The 17173-nt window shown below is 45.9% G+C and overlaps 1 protein-coding gene across 19 annotated transcripts in view; it reads left to right on the top strand.

Annotated features, from left to right (window-relative positions):
• ICA1 (islet cell autoantigen 1) overlaps positions 1 to 15751 on the top strand; it is a 154123-nt gene extending 138372 nt beyond the window's left edge. For all 19 annotated transcript variants that reach the window (XM_057302821.2, XM_008978684.4, XM_034963707.3 and 16 more), the window contains 2 exons: positions 106 to 375; positions 14897 to 15751. In XM_057302821.2, coding sequence (XP_057158804.1) covers positions 106 to 375; positions 14897 to 15018 — 392 coding nt within the window. In that variant the 3' untranslated portion in view covers positions 15019 to 15751. The remainder of the gene's footprint in view (positions 1 to 105; positions 376 to 14896) is intronic.
• Positions 15752 to 17173: the final 1422 nt, after the last annotated feature.

The raw sequence follows: 17173 nt of genomic DNA, 5'->3' as shown, positions 1-17173 counted from the left end.
AAATCTAGCCATCAACCAGTCTCCCCCTTCACAGCCCCCACAGCATTGATTCCTGAGGGCTTGAGCCCTCCGTGGTGACGTTTTGTTCTCTGTTACTTCAATCAGCTTGCCTGGGACCAGTGGCAGGGACCCCGGAACCTGAAGGTGCTGACAAAGATGACCTGCTGCTGTTGAATGAGATCTTCAATGCCTCCTCCCTGGAAGAGGGCGAGTTCAGCAAAGAGTGGGCCGCTGTGTTTGGAGACGGCCAAGTGAAGGAGCCAGTGCCCACTATGGCCCTGGGAGAGCCAGACCCCAAGGCCCAGACAGGCTCAGGTTTCCTTCCTTCGCAGCTTTTAGACCAAAATATGAAAGACTTACAGGCCTCGCTACAAGGTAGGTAAGGTGGGGATTGAAATGGGGTTTTTTATTTGTTCATTCTTTTTGTTTTCAATCCAAAAGCATATTTCTTCCTTCTTTGTCTTTTTTAATGTTTTCTCTATTTTTATTGACTTTTTAACTGGAGACTCAGAATCACATTCCAACTTTATGTTTCAGGGTTTAAAATACATTCTTTTTCATAATTCTCCCCTGTGTTAACATCAAAGGTTAGATGAGTGGTTCTAAATCATATTGTCATCCTTTGATTTTAGACTTCTTGTGGCATACTTGAGAGGATCAAACTGCTTTCAGGGTCAAGGCCCCGTTGACTTGGCCACTCCGCCCTGAGTTCACCACGTTCCCATAAGCATGCCCTCTTCCTGGGTGCTGACTGACATTGCACGGGGCTTCTTCACTCTTTTTGCACACTAAGTTTTATCTTGCATTTCTGCTCCCTTTCTATCCTGATCCACCTCTCCCCTGAGGACCCCCCACTAGATCCACTCTTCTGGTTCTGCCCAAAACACACGGCCAAACATTACCTCCTCAGCCACAGAAAAAATAGAGTTTCCACACTGATCAGAAGAAGTTTCTCAGGCCAGGCATGGTGGCTCATGCCTGTAATCCCAGCACTTTGGGAGGCCGAGGTGAGAGGATCACTTGAGATCAGGAGTTTGAGACCAGCCTGGCCAACAATGGTGGAAGCCTGTCTCTACTAAAAATACCAAAAAAAAACAAAAAAAAAACTTAGGTAGGCATGATGGCACATGCCTGTAATCCCAAATCCTAGTTACTCAGGAGGCTGAGGCAGGAGAATCGCTTGAACCCAGGAGGCAAAGTTACAGTGAGCCAAGATTGTGCCACTGCCCTCCAGCCTGGGCAACAGAGTGAGACTCTGTCTGAAAGAAAAAAAAAATGCTGGAGGGGTTGTCAACATCAGTAAGGGTTCAAGGTACACCAACCAAGTGCTGGCTGAGAATTGCTAGCATTGGAACACATTGGTTGACAGTGTAAAGCCTGAAACTCATGTTGAAATTAAAATTTTTGAGTTTCTAAACACACAGGCTTCTGAAAGGAAACCATTTTTTAGTATTTCAACACTTTTTCCTTCTTTCATGTGACTTCAATTGTAAAACAGGAATCACTTAAGAAATTATCAAACTGTTTTGGTTTTTCTATGAATTTAGGCTGTCTCCCTAATAAACAGCATGTTTATCTGGCACTTAAAGCTGAGAACAAAACGGTAAAGCTGGAACAATTAAGTAATTATGGGCTATTAAAACCTCAGGTCTTTGCAGATGAGATCATGGACACAAGAGTTGGTGGGCAAGACAAAAACAAAAGTCTTTTTTTTTAAATGAAATACATGACTCCTTTTATCTTCCTTTGGGAGTCTTATTTCATAGCCATTTCATTTATTTGCAGTAATGGAGGTAGAGATAGCAGGGATAAATGAAATCCAAAAATGTTTCTCCACCCTGAGTTTCACCCCAGGTTTCACCACCTCATTCACGGGAGCTGCAAATGAGTAAGGCTGCCAACTGACTAGAGTTTCATCCCCACCCACCTGTGGTGGAGGTGCTAACAAGCCCTGAGAGAGTCGAGGCAGAGCCCAGATCCTCAAGTGATATCTTAGGGCTGCTGAGGACTCCCCAGCAGTGTTGCAGAACGAACCCCACTCAGATCCTCAGCTTTGGAAACACAAGAGGCCCTGCTAACCACAGGGAATGGTTGCAACTGTGTTGCTGCTTAGCCAGGGTGGCTGAGTGTCAGTCATTGTAAGAGCCCATGCACACACATCAGCAGACAGCCAAGAAGTCAGAGCTCCTCGCCCACTTCCTGAGCAGGCAAAGTGAGAGAAGCTCATCTCAGTGCCCACAGTGGGGCTGCCAGACTATGCCTGAGAGCTATGACAAGGGCAGCGGCCATGGGGAATTGCACTTCAGCCTTGCCCCATATACACGGGAAAGGCACCAAACCACACTGAGGTCTAAGGAGGGAGGTGTTCTGGGAGGGAGAGAGAAACACAAGCTCATGCTATGGAAAGAGAAACAGGAACTGCAAAGGGAGGCCATTTGTTACTCAGGCCAACAAAATCTCATTGGAGGTTGCCATCCTACTAGCACTTTAGCAAGTCTCTCATTCAGTCAACAAATATTTACTGGGTCCCACTGTGTGCCAGGCACTGGGAATTCAGCTGAGGACAAAACAGACAAGGCTGTCTGCTGTCCTGGAACTCACATTGTAACAGGATGCCGACAGGCAGTGAATAATAAGCATAATAATAAGCAAAAAGCATAGTAGGCTAGAAAGTGATCGATGTTAGGGAGAAAAGGAAAAAGTAGAGCCTGGGGATAATGGAGTGTTGGGGCTCTCAGGGTAGTAGGTCAGGCTGCAGAGCTGAATAGGTTCTTACTGGGAAGATGAGATCTGAGCAGAGACTTGCAGGAGGTGAGAATGAACCATGTGGAGCTCTGGGCAGAGGGAACAACCTGTGCCAATGCCCTAAGGTGAGGACGTGCCTGGCACAGTGAAGGGTCTTCAGGAAGGACACTTGGCTGGAGCTGACTAAGCAAGAGGGAGGGATGCTCAGAGGATGCAGAGGCGGAGGCCAGGCCACACAGGGACTCATAGCTGTTGGAAGAACTTAGACCTTTTTTCAGCCCAAGTAAAATTGGGAGCCATCACAGGATCTTGAGCCAAAGAGAAACGTGATCTGATTTCCTATTTAAAAGGGTCGTTCTGTCTGCTAGAAGTTTTATTTCCTCTGCTGGGATTCTATCAAGGTCAGTGTTAAAGGAGTTACCACCCGGGCACGGTGGCTCACGCCTGTAATCCCAGCACTTTAGGAGGCCGAGGTGGGTAGATGGCTTGAGGTCAGGAGTTTGAGACCAGCCTGGCCAACATGGTGAAACCCTGTCTCTACTAAAAATACAAAAATTAGCTGGGTGTGGTGGTGTGCACCTGTAGGTCCAGCTACTCGGGAGGCTGAGGCAGGAGAATCATTTGAATCCAGGAGGTAGAGGTTGCAGTGAGCTGAGATCACGCCACTACACTCCAGTCTGGGTGACAGAGTGAGGGAGACTCTGTCTCTGAAAAAAAAAAATGTTGAGTTAACTTGTAACTACCGTACTATTTCCTTTGCATGCAAACAGCTGCCAATGGAATACCTACAGAATTGAAATGATAGGAGGAAAAAAAGCCAAACCTAAGTGGTTGAAACAAGCAGACCATTCAGCTTCTGCCACATTTACAGATTCCCAGCAGGTGCTCCCAGTTCAGGGATCCTTCAACACGTGTTTGTTACAAATGAAGGATGGACATTATGCTTCCATGACTGATCATGTCAAATTCTGCCTTCTTTGCTCCTATTAGGACCCTCAATCCCCTCAAAAAAGAGGAAAGGATGAATGTTAGCTTGAGTTTTTTTTTTTCACTGCATTCATGGCCTAGAAAATCTACCTATACACGGCCGGGCGCGGTGGCTCATGCCTGTAATCCCAGCACTTTGGGAGGCCGAGGTGGGCGGATCATGAGGTCAAAAGGTCGAGACCATCATGGCCAAAATGGTGAAACCCCGTCTCTACTAAAAATACAAAAATTAACTGGGCATGCTGGTGCGTGCCTGTAGTCCCAGCTACTCGGGAGACTGAGGCAGGAGAATCACTTGATCCCGAGAAGCGGAGTGAGCAGAGCGGAGTGAGTGGAAGCCACTGCACTCCAGCCTGGGCAATAGAAGGAGACTCTGTCTATTAAAAAAAAAATCTACCTATACACATGAATAGTTATATAATCGTTTAATGATTATTATTAAAATTGGCCACCCTATATTGAAACTGCTTCCCCTGATCAACCAGATGATCTCAAAGACCAATTTCAATAAACCACTTCAATGACTAAGTAGTCAAACTAAACACAGAGTAGAAAATCTCACTGGGTTGGCCAGGTACTGTGGCTCACACCGGTAATCCTAGCACTTTGGAAGGCTGAGGCAGGAGGATTGCTTGAGTCCAGAAGTTTGAGACCAGCCTGGGCAATATAGTGAGTCGCCATCTCTACAAAAAAAAAAAAAAATTCTTTTTAAGTACTTGAGCATGCCAGTAGTCCTAGCTACTTGGGGGACTGAGGTGAGAGGATTGCTTGAGCCTGGAAGGTGGAGGTTGCAGTGAGCTGTGGTCATGCCACTGCACTCTGGCCTGGGCAACACAGTGAGACCCTGTATCAAAAAAATAAAACGACCGTTTGGCATGCTGGCTCAGTGAAACACTGGGGAGGAGTTCAGAGCCTGGGTTTTATATTGCAATTCCCCCGCCCCTCCTCACTCTGAAGCTGGTGGTCAGGCCCCTTCAGTTCTTTGGGCCTTTACCTCTTATCTGTAAAATGAGGTCGTGGACTTAGCTTCTTATCCCTGTGTTATCTTCTTATCCCTTGGTTAGTTCCCACTGCAGAGATGCTGAGGTCTAAAATTGTATGATTCAGTGAATCTATGATTTGTAGATGGTAAAATAACAGCCAGCACTCAGTGTGGCACGTGCTACGTGCCAGGAACTGTCCTGTGTGCTTTTCACATGGATGAATTTTAATCCTCACCGTACCCTTCCCAGCCAGCTACTATTATCCATTTTATTGCCTGGGAAACTGAGGAACAGTGGTTAAGTGATGTGCCCAAGATCACACTCCTGTTAACGGGCAGGCCGGATTTTGAGCCCAGGCAGCCTGACTCCACAATCCATGCCTTTCACCATTCCCTTCTCTGCCCTCTCTGATAGCAAAAGGGATTTCCCAGTGGGGCTCTTCAGACCTCCCTTTGGAAGCCGTCAGAGGGGCAGGACTTGTAATGACACCCTGGCCTGGGCATCCTGGTCGCACACAGGGATAGAGATATTTAGGGAGCCATAAAGGAGGAATGGGTGTGGGAGACAGAGGCTAAGTCCACACAAAATTGAATGATATTCCAGAATAGAATATTTGAAATTGAGATTGTCCTAGGAAATCTTGTTCCTGTGTGCCAGCAGCTACATTCACTCTGGCACACTCCTGCTGCATCTCAGGTTTTCCTGGCTCTCCGTGAGAGACTGGGGCACCGAGTCCTCGGGGACAGGCACCGGGACTGAAGTGCAAGCTCTGGGCCGCCTTCCCAGCTCCCTCACCCCCTCTCGCAATCCACATTTCCCCCTCCTCTTCCACCTTCATCTCTTCAGTTTCCTCCTCTGTCGTCTCCCTGGATTCTCCCCTGCTTTTCTACCTCTCTTCTTCCACCTCTCTCCTCGTTCTGTCCCCAGTCCCCTGGGAAAATGGAGAGGAAGGGGGATTTGGAGAACAATGATATCCTCTTTTCCCCCTACTTTAAGCTCTAAGAGTCCAAAACAAAGGAATGCATGTAGAATCAAGTTGTGCTGAAAATGAGAAGATGAAGTTAATTTTAGCTGGGATTTCTAAGAGTGTCTGAAGTTATCAGCATGGTAAGGGGTGGGGGTTCCTCTGTCATGCAGTGATGAGAAAATTGTGCCTTCCCAAGGCCACTTTGTGTGAGTAGGAGGAGAGCCAGCCAGAGAGGCCACCTGAGCTGGAGACAGGCAAATGCTGAGAGGCCTCAGAGTCGATGTTCTCAATTCTGTACCCATTTCCAAAATTTAGAAGTAGACACTGATACTAGAAAGATTACCAGCTGCTCAACTAAATGCATCAGGACATCTTTTAATTTAGGACTCTGCAAACCGAAGTTAGGAATCTTGTTCCAAATTCCCAAAAACATACAGCCTTGTGTTCCTTCACGGTATTCTTTTGTTTTACCGAATTCTGAGATGCCGTTGCCATTTAGATGGATTTCCACTTAAGGCTAATATAATGTCAGGCTTCGGGTTATCTCCGTTTCACCTTTCCTCAAACAGTGCTCACCTCCTGCCATTCCTGGCTTAGCCTGGCTCCAGGTAATTGACATTCCCAGTACTCAGAATCGTGTGAGGGAAAAGACCACGGGGTGTATTTATAGTTTGAATGCAGAGCAGGCACTCTCAGCACAAGGCAGTGGAACGGAGTTCCACCAAAGTGCAGCACTTCCTATGCCTGCTGAGGAGCATTTGCAGGTTTTGGAGCTCTGCAGAATTTAGTCCACAGAAGGAACTTTGATCTACTCCACACCCGTTTTATAGAACAGGGAATCAAGGAGCCCCAGAAAGGCCTTGTGACCTGCTTAGTTGTTGCAGTTGTTCCACCATTTGAATAAGGTCTAAACTCCTCAGCATGGCTTCCAAGGTCCTTTAGGACACGACTGTCTCCTCACTGTCCACACCTCCCACATCTTAGCTTAGCTGTCTTCGTGGCATTGTTTCCCTGGAGAACCACGTGTGCTATCAGTACACCCGACTCCAGCCATATCAAGCTTCAGTGCACCCGTCTGTCCCCACCATGGGGTCTTGGCACGTGCTTTCCCTTCTCCTCAGAGCATGCCACTCACCTGTGCAGCATGCTGCTTGTCTGACCTGGCTAACTTCTCATCCTTCAGTGTCTCAGCTCCACTGTCATCTCACTGAGGAGCCTTCCTTGAGTCCCCCCTCCCCAGCAGTCAGAGTGTTTCTGCTCCCCAAGTCCATGACAACCTGTACTTAATCATTCCTCTCCCCTTACCTTATTGTAAAATGGATTCACTTTATTTTAACTTTTAATTTCTATGGGACTAGTAGACGTATGTATTTATGGGGTATGTGAGATATTTTGATACAGGCGTGCAATGTGTAATAATCACATCAGGGTAAATGGGGTGTTCATCACCTCAAGCATTTCTCATTTCTTTGTGTTACACACATTCCAATTATACTCTTTGGGTTATTTTTAAATGTACTATAAATTATTGTTGACTGCAGTCACCCTGTCGTGCTATCAAATGCTAGATCATATTTATTCTATCTAACTATATTTTTGTACCCACTAACCATCCCTTCTACTCCCACCCCTACCACCCTTTCCAGCCTCTGGTAACCATCATTCTACTTTCTATTTCCATGAATTGAATTGTTTTCATTTTTAGCTCCCGCAAATGAGTAAGAACATGCAAAGTTTGTCTTTCTGTGCCTGGCTTAGTTCACTTAACATAATGTCTTCCAATTCCATCCAGGTTGTTGCAAATGACAGGATCTCATTCTGATTCCATTTTCTGTCTCTTGCTCTAGGTTGTCATGGGAACAGGTCCCATATTTATGTTGCTCACCATCGTATTTCCAGAACACAGCTCAGTGCCTGGAATACAGTAAATGTTCAAAAGTACTTGCTGGCTGGCTGGCTGGCTGGCTGGATGGATGGATGGATGGCAGGCAAGAAGTGGGGGAGAGGACAACTGACAAATGACACTAGATGAAAGCAGTCCTAAAATGAGAACCCTTGAAGATGATGTCCTCAGGGGTTAGTCCTGCCATCTGCTTAGCTTACAAACTCCCAGATTCAGCTTAGGTTTACTGAGGGCCTGCTCTCTTGTCTGTCTCCTACCTGGTTTCATCTACAAGATCCCATTTTATCCAGACAACCCCCAAATGAAGCAGGACATTTTATCTACCCCTTGCAGGCATGGAAACTAGGCCTGAGGGGGAACTGTGGGTGTCAGGATGGTGCTTGGCCACGTGGTTGTGGTGTTCCCACTCTCCACTTCACAGGCAGCCCCACCACAGAGCTCTCCAGGCTGTGATCCCCTCCCAGCCCCAGGCTTCGGCTCTCCCCGCTGGTAAATGACACCCATGGCAAAGCGCAGCTCTGGGCGGTGTCCTTTGGCTTCACTTGCTGCTGTAGCTGGCCGGCCTTATGCCTGGCTGATTTAGATTTTCCTTTACGTAAGTAAGGGGGGCAGCTTTGCTCTAATAAAATTTTCTTTGTTTCCTGCAAATGGGTAGCACATTTGATATATCAAAGGATCCTAAAAGCTAGGGTAGTCACTGTGTTCTCAGAACTCAGTGCCCTGGTTGCTCACTCTTCACCACCCCTCTCCTGACAGAACTACTCTGAGATGGGCTGACATCTTTCTAGCCACACCTTCATGTTAAAAATGCCTCAGCCAACTCACACCAGCTAGAGAACAGTTGATGGCAATTATGGGAATATTAGCAACACTAAGTTCTCTTTAAATAGCATTTTTTCCTGACAGAAGCCAAGACAGTTGAAATCTGGCTTGGCATTCAATCCATTATTACCCTCATTGCACCCTTCCCCTAAATAATTTCCAAAGTGATATGAATGAGGTTGGAACTGTAGCTGAGCTTAGTATTTGCTTTTTTTCCCATAAATAGTTGGTGTCATAGACAATACTATTTTATCTCTTCATGAGCATGTAGTCGAATTGTTAGACTGATGCTTAATAATTGTTCTGAGAAAAGAATGTGACTTGACAAACTGGCTGTTGTTTCTGCCTCACACCACGGGGAAAGGGAATAATGATACCCTATGTGTGTTTGTGAACATTCTGAGGTGTACTGTTCCCGTCATCTTAGCTCCCAAAGAGGGGATATCTTCAGACTTTATCATCTTCATGTCTTCTGCTGCAGAGAAGCCTCCAAATCCATGGATTCTAGGTGTTCATTGTATGGTTCATGAGTGTTTTAGGTGAACAATATTTAAAAATCCATACTTACAAAGGAATTCAAGTAGAAGATATCTGTTTTGTCTATAAAGGAATCTGCCATTATCATCTTTTAAATCACATGTTTGAAAATATAATTTGTATTCCTGGGTCCTCTTATTTATCTTTTATCTTTGAGATGCATTCTTACTCTGTCACTCAGGCTGGAGTACAGTGGCACGATCTCAGCTCACTGCAACCTCCGCCTCCCGGGTTCAAGCGAATCTCCTGCCTCAGCCTCCTGAGTAGCTAGGATTACAGGTGCCCGCCACCACACCCGGCTAATTTTTGTCTTTTTAGTAGAGACAGGGTTTCACCATGTTGGCCGGGCTGGTCTTGAACTCCTGAACTCAAGTGATCCGCCTGCTTTGGCTTCCCAAAGTGCTGGGATTACAGACGTGAGCCACCACACCCGGCCTCTGGCTTCTTTTAAAGTATGACTTGATACACAGATGTTTCACTTATTTATAGCTTTTCAAGAACACGCACATTACATGATGGGAAGTGAGTTCCATTTTGACATATAAATTGATTTCTGCCTCCTCTTAGGAATGCGTTCATGTCATACTTTGAAAAATATAATGCTTCGAGTCTGCCTCTTTTTTCCAGTGTTCTCTGCAGCTGAGTGTCGTGCATGTTTTTGAAATGGGAAGAATGATCTTGTTTGAGTTCCCATTGTGTCACATAGCATACAGAGATCAGGGAGGGGTTTCTACTCCTCACCTGGCTTTACTGAGTCAGTTCAAGTTCTCTCTGGAAGTTCCTGGCCCTCCAGGAACTCTGTCAGAGGACAATAGGATCGAAGAGCATAAAGCTGCAAGATTTGGAGTCAGCTGCCTGGGAGTGTGGGGTCCTGAAGTGGGCCCCTCTGATTCTTAGGAGAACCTCTCTCGTCCTCACACTGGCCCAAAAGGCATCCTGTGATTCTAATCGAATTGGTGACCTAGGCAGCCTCAGAGACCAACTGAGGAAGTGCTTCCCAAACTTTTACTTACATAACAATCACTCAGAGTTTGCTAAAATCTTCCTGGGCTCTACCTGCAGGGATTCTGATTCAGTAGGTCAGCATTGGCTCGTGAACTTGAATTTCTAACCAGCACATAGGTGATGCCCATGCCTCTGTTGAGGGCCCACATCGTGAGAACCATGGTTCTGAGAGACTGAGGGCAAGCTGCAGGGGTTAGGGGAAAGGTGGCATGGGCTCTGGGGACAGGTGGGTCTTGGGTACACTTAGTGTTGGAGAAGGATTGAAGGAAAGGGTGACAGTTACCAGTTAGATTCAATACTTCTCAGCTTTTCTATGATCAGCATTATTTGGCACACACAGAAACCACAACTTTAACTTTCCACATTTACCACTGTTTTATGTGATTTGGGTCTAGAAGGAAAATGGTCAGGGGCCAATTTTCTAGGAACCAGGGACGTTATGTTATTCCTGGATTACACCAAATACTGGTCATTAAAAAAAATTGTTTTATTGCAGTATAATTTATATGCCAAAACTTCACCCATTGTAAGAGAACGGCTCAAGGATTTCGGGTAACTTTCTATTGTGCAGCCTTCACCACAGTCCAGTGTTAGAACATTTCCACGGCCCCAGATAGCTCCCTCCAAGCCTAGTACTTTTGATTGTTTGTGAATTCTGTTATGTATATGTTCAAACACCTTTCCAATGAATAACAATGCCTTTTAGAACTCTTCGTATTTTTTCATTGTTCTAGATTCAGTAAATAGGTCACAGGCCACCTGTTTCATTAAGTTAGTCTTAATAAATAAGTTCGTGAGGTTTGTGCCATTTGCCTAAAATGAAATACTTCAACCAGTGAGTATTATTATAATACTGAATATGTGCCAGGTACTGCTTTGCCATCTCTTAAAATAATGCTTTCGAAGTATACTCACGGTGTAAAAGAGTACTCTGTTTATGTTAAGGCAATAGTCATATATTTGAACACCCATTGTGTAGCATTCAGTGCACTAAAGGATATAAAGATGAATAATACATTGTCCCTGGCTTCCAGGGGCTCAGGACTCTAGGAAATGAGATGAAAGTGTAAACTAAGAAATAGATTGTAATTCTATAATGAAGTCCACTGGAAAAGGTAAAGCTTAGAATGGCAGAGTGAACAAGTGGCATTAAATCCTATACTTTTTGTGCCATATACTGAGTGGCATTCTTGCTCTGGACATTGGTTTCACTGCCCCATCAACTCTGCCTTCCAAACATGATCTCTCTTGAGGGCCTTATCAGATACAAATCTTTTCCTTAAAAAACACTGTGACCAGAGTATCCCAATAAAAGGATACAGTTTTAATCACAATGATCCCAACAGTGATGCATCCTCGGATGGTCTACATTTTATAGTGAGAATCAACAATCCATTTAATCAGCAAACATCTACCTGTGCTGTGTTAAGTATTTTGGAGCAAATTGAAAAACAAAAAATTCCTTGTCTCATTGAGAAGGTAAGACTTGCATATATACAATGAAAGCAGAGGTGCAAAGAAGCTTATGGTAAAGTTCTGCTTTAAATATGAGTCATGCGAAAACCTCCAGGAGAGACAGTAAATGCTGTGTGGAACTAGGTTTGCTGTCCCTAAAACAGGAGTGCTGAATGCCTCTTAACCATTCTGGGGCAGGCAGGGCACAAGAGGCATTATAGAACATGTGCTTGGGTTATACAAGGTGTATTAGTCCGTTTTCACACTGCTATTAATATAAAGAACTGCCCAAGACTGGATAATTTATAAAGGAAAGGGGTTTAAGTGACTCACAGTTCAGCATGACTGGGGAGGCCTCAGGAAACTTACAATCATGGCAAAGATGAAGGGGAAGCAAAGCATGTTCTTCACAAGGAGGCAGGAAGGAGAAGTGTGGAGCAAATGGGAAAGAGCTCCTTATAAAACCATCAGATGTCGCGAGAACTCACTATCAGGAGAACAGCATGGGGGAAACCATCCCCATGATTCAGTTACCTCCACCTAGTCTCTCCCTTGACATATGGGGATCATGGGGATTACAGTTCAAGGTGAGATTTGGGTGGGGACACAAAGCCTAACCATATCTAACAAGCCAAATACCATTGTAATGGGGGGCATAAAGTTAACGAGGGATTTCTTTCCCCCTCATATATTTGGACTGGACTGTCATTTACTTATCTGTATCAATTAAATCTCCCAATTTAAATTAGCTGTGTAGAAAATAAAAGGACTGGATCATATTGGAAGTTGAGAAGATGTGCAGTTACTAGTCCTATTGCTTCATTTAATGGTGTTCTCTTTTTTAAGCTTTTCCCCATTTATGACAGAAAAACAAGGCACCTGCTTTCCTTAGAGCACCATTGATAATCTTTGGTATGATCATGAAACGATTGTGCTTGAGAAGAAAAATGGGCATAAATAAAGCTAAAAAGCAAAGATGCCTTATCCATAGCAATAGTTTATTTGCTTTTCAGAATCTAACCTTTTCCTTCATTTTTCATATTTTTGGATTGGGTTCGATGATGCATATCTCCTATCTCCTCAAATGTATTCCAGTATGAGGAACATGGGAGAAATGTCTTATTTTTATTCGGAGGCAACCACGGATGTGGCCATCAACTGGTGGGTCCATGTGACTTCTTCACTAGATCTGATATGCTCTGGTTTTGAATATTAGACTGGTCAGAGAGCAATGTCAATCCCCCTCCTACTCCATGGCCAGTACCAAAGACAAGCAGTCCAAATGACAACAGCCCTGCAGTGAAAGGTAATAACAGCATTTTGTCTCTCTGAAATGACAGCTGCCTTCCTTTCCAGTGGCCTAACCTGTTTTCTGTACTACTTCGCTAATTTCCATTTGAACATCTAGGGCTCAAGGCAAGGCTACGAGATGGAGAATTTCGCATAATCCCAGAAATTACATTCTGACTTCTTTTTCTGGCTTAATGTCCTCATTCATAATTCCCTTTATCAAATTGTACCTAATGTGGATGAGTCAAATATCTACATGTGGTTGGGTGGTCCCCAAGTTTGGTTGGAAATACCAAGGTATGAAAGGCCTCTGAGGTTTGCTATTTTTAGCCAGAAATACCATTGCCACCACCAAATAGGGCATTTAATTTGTGCTCCTCAGAAAGGGCCAGGTTTTGTAGTTGTCAAAAGAGGTCATTTCAAGTTCATGAGATCTGTTCTCTTTTGGGACAGGTCCCCCAAGGGAGCCTCTGCTCGACTGAAGATATCATCTGTGTTTGCAGCTCTAGCTCTGTTTCTTTGGTATCACTGACTTTCTCTTGTTGGCCACAGGAAGTTGAAGGAAGTGTCTACTCCATTATCATCAAAAAGTGTTCCCATGATGCTCTTTTAAGTGTTATGCAAATAAGTTGCACCTGCTTTGTCTCCAACAGTGGCTGCCTGGGGAATGTGAGGATTGTCCCAAAGCACAATCACTGGCTCCTCACGGCAAGGCCATGAGAATGCTCAGAAGACCTCCTAAGACCCTTGAGGAGGTTAGAAGGAAGGGGAAACAAGCATGTAGCATCTTTTCACTAGAGTCATCTTTAAGATATTTTGATATCCTCTAGCAAGAATAGAGATAGGCTAATCCAGCGAAATCAGTATTGCCTTTTTTTAGGCAATACCCTGCCCACTCCCCCTCCAACTAAGCTACAGTGAGCTCTCTTGTCTCTGATACTCATATCAAGATAAACCAGATGATTCCAGGGCTAATTGCACATGGAATTCAATGTTACATAGTAATAACTTGCATATTACCAACTAGTCTTGATATAGTTTTCTCACCATCATAGATACACTGATTTTTACATGTAGATACATTAATATCGACAAAAGACTTTTTTTACAAAAAGAGGGAGGGGAATCAGAAGTATAAAGTGATCGGTACACTATCTTAGCATTTCAGTGCCATTTTGATGAAAGGATCAAAGGCCCTGTTTATATTGATATAATCCCATTGCCTCTATCCCCTCACTAACCACTTTTAGCAACTTGTCCTACCAACACTTCCTGAGACTCTTTTCAGCCAGATGGCAAGCACATTCCTAGCTGCTCTCAGCTAGAAGGATCACCCATCAGAGACATTTTCTTCATGTTTCTGACACTCCCACCTGTTGGAGAAGAAAAAAACACAGGTCATCCAAGCCAATGAACTTAGATTCTCATGTGGAATGATTTATGTATTTTAAACAAAGCCTTCATCTTATTTAGAAATCACTTGCATGAGGCACTCTTTTGAAAATGTTCTCCTCATCTGGAAAATAATTTGGCTGTATAATCGTGGTATTCAGGAAGTTAGGGCAGGTGTTTAGGTGGAAGAGCAGAAGGGAGTATTCCAATGAGGCTGAAGAGTGAGGGGAATTGACCCCCTGGGAGAAGGGAAGGCATGTCAGGGCCCTCCTTTTAACAGGAAAGGATTGAAGAAGGCAGTGACCCTGAGAGAAGAGGAGAAGCCAGGCCTGGGCGCCAAACACTTTTGGGCCTGTTGCTTTGAAGGGTAGAAAGAGTGGCCATAATATTTCTCCTGACCCAGCAGATTTGAAAAGATTCCTCCAGCAGACAGTGGAAAGCCCCTTGCTTCCTCAGCCATTCAGTCTGATTTCTGAAATAACTATGCTATTTCCTGGTTGTGGTGAAGTGGCAGGGCCTGAGGGTTTGATCAGCTTTTCATGGGCTATGGCCATTAGTGGGGTTGGGGTGCAGGTGGGAGTTTGTTAACACAAGAGCTTGTTATTCTCGGAGCTTCAGGCCCTGGTTTGGAAATGTTAACTGGCCAACCAGCCACGGGAGTTGGAATTCCCTAACTATTGTCAGAGTGCAAAGGGATTTGTCTGATCGAACATCCTGCATTTGAAGATGACCTGGACCTGCCTGCATCCCGCGTGGCAGAGGTGGACATTTGGAAGGTGCGTTTGCTCATGTTTCCTCTTCTCTCCCCAGAACCTGCTAAGGCTGCCTCAGACCTGACTGCCTGGTTCAGCCTCTTCGCTGACCTCGACCCACTCTCAAATCCTGATGCTGTTGGGAAAACCGATAAAGAACACGAATTGCTCAATGCATGAATCTGTACCCTTCGGGAGGGCACTCACATGCCGCCCCCAGCAGCTCCCCTGGGGGCTAGCAGAAGTATAAAGTGATCAGTATGCTGTTTTAATAATTATGTGCCATTTTAATAAAATGAAAGGGTCAACGGCCCTGTTTATATTGGTATAATTATTTACTCTTATTTGGTATAAAGGGTTTTCGTGTATCTCTATGTGGATCTAAATAATACAGGATTGTCTAGAAGCGGTTTCCAGGCCACCGCTCTCCTGCCTACATCCCATCATGGCTGCTGCAGTGTCACTGGGCTACCGTGAGATCCAAGTTGAAATCAGAAGCCTACTTTGATGGTAGGTTTGAATGACGTGTCCTACAGCCTCAGAGGCAGCAGGAGGCTAGCAAAGCTTACATGCCTCCTTCTCTGCCCCCAGCCTCTGTCCCCCTTGGAGGAGGGCTGTAGGAAGATTCCCTCTTCCTGCCAAGCCACCTTCCAGTGAGCTCTGGATGAAGCTCTGGCCAACCAAAGACACTGTCCCCACAGCAGGTGCCTGGTGGGCCACGTGTTCTCACACTGGTGGAGGAGCTGGGCTTCTCTCCAAGGCACAAACCTTACTATGGAAAGCAGCCATATTTGCAGATACCACTGTCTCCTTTTGTCCTCTTCGTGGCTGGAATTCAAAAGCATGTATTTCTGAAGCCTCTTGTGACATTTTTTTTTTTTTTTAATTAAACAAAAGATATTTGACATGCAAAGTCAAGTTTATGGAGTCTGTTGTGGGGACTCAGTGATGTGCTGAGGAAAGTGCTCTGGGTGTGGGTGTGGGGGCTGGAGTGGGACAGAGGAGAAGGATGGGTCCCAACTGCAGCCTTGAAGCTGTTGATTTGGCCCCATGTACCACCCAGATAAGGCAGCAGCAGGAAGGACAACATGGGGCTTGAAGGATCAGGCAGGGGTGGGAGCCACAGTTTTACATTTGGGCAGCTCGGATACTCTGCCACTGGCAGAGCTGGCACCTCCCAGAGCTGGCACCTCTCCCTGCCACACATGTCACAGGTGACCTGCTGAGGGCCCACACAGATCTGTGGAAGCCCATGTATACCCCTTTCAATGAGCTAGAGGCCCAGAGTAGGGGTGGAATCTAATACTGCCCCAGGAGATGGTTCCACATGCTTGGTTGGGCCAGGAGGTCTCTCCTGGACTCCTGCAGCTTCAGTGCCCAGCTCTGAAAGGGCTTCCTGGGGCCACTTCCTGTAACACACACACACACACACATACAGGAACGGCTCATGGAAGGACCTGGCCACAGCAATCACCTCCATCCCTACAAGACACCTTGGAGGACTGGAGATGGGGGACTGTTGAGGTGTTCTTTCTCTGCACAGGAAAGTGCACTGCAGGTGAAATGGGGCATGTTAGGGAGCTCACGGAACCCCACTAACATCCGGGCCTACCATCAGCTATCCAGGGGGTCTCCTTTGTTAGAATCTCATTTGGCAGATTCCTCAACCCGGCATTGGTGGGCTTCGAGGATATGAAGAGTTCAGTACCAGAGCCTCACCTTGTGAGCCTTCCCGCACTCACACAGGAGGCCTTGCTGTACCCTCAGCCTCTGCTCCCCACCCTGGGCCTGTGTGTTTGCTGTGCATGTCTGCTGGGATGCCATCACAACCCCACCTACCCTTCCAGAGCCTCTGCAGAGCCGACGTGCTCCACAAGGACCTCTCCAAGTGCATCCCCCAGGTCTCCTGTGAGGAACCAGCCCTCACCTCTCCGTGACACTTCATCAGCTCCTGCCCTCCCTTCCTGCCTCTCTCCCATCTCATCCAGCGACACTAGGATGGTGCTTGCCCTGGCCTCACAAGGACTGTGCTTTATGTATCTGCCTCTACCACTAGGTGCTATGACCCCAAAGAACAGTCTCCCTGTTTCTCCAAATCTCTGTCTCTCCGGCAGTCAGCACCCTGCAGTCACCTCGTCAGCAATGGATTAATGATTGGGGGAGTCAAGCTGCCCTTCATGGAATGTGGACTCAGTCCTGGTTTCATCCTGGGTCACATTTGCAGCTGTGAAAACCCTGCAACCACAGTAAGAAGATGAGGGAGGAGGCACTGACTCGCTCCGTCCAGGCTAGAGGCCCAGAGAGCTTGGTGGGGGAAAGGGTGGGACAGCAAAGG

This window comes from Pan paniscus, chromosome 6 (genome assembly GCF_029289425.2).
Source record: "Pan paniscus chromosome 6, NHGRI_mPanPan1-v2.0_pri, whole genome shotgun sequence".
Classification (NCBI taxonomy): Eukaryota; Metazoa; Chordata; class Mammalia; order Primates; family Hominidae; genus Pan; species Pan paniscus.
Note: the sequence above shows the minus strand (reverse complement) of the source record. Positions and strands in the feature narration are given on the sequence as shown.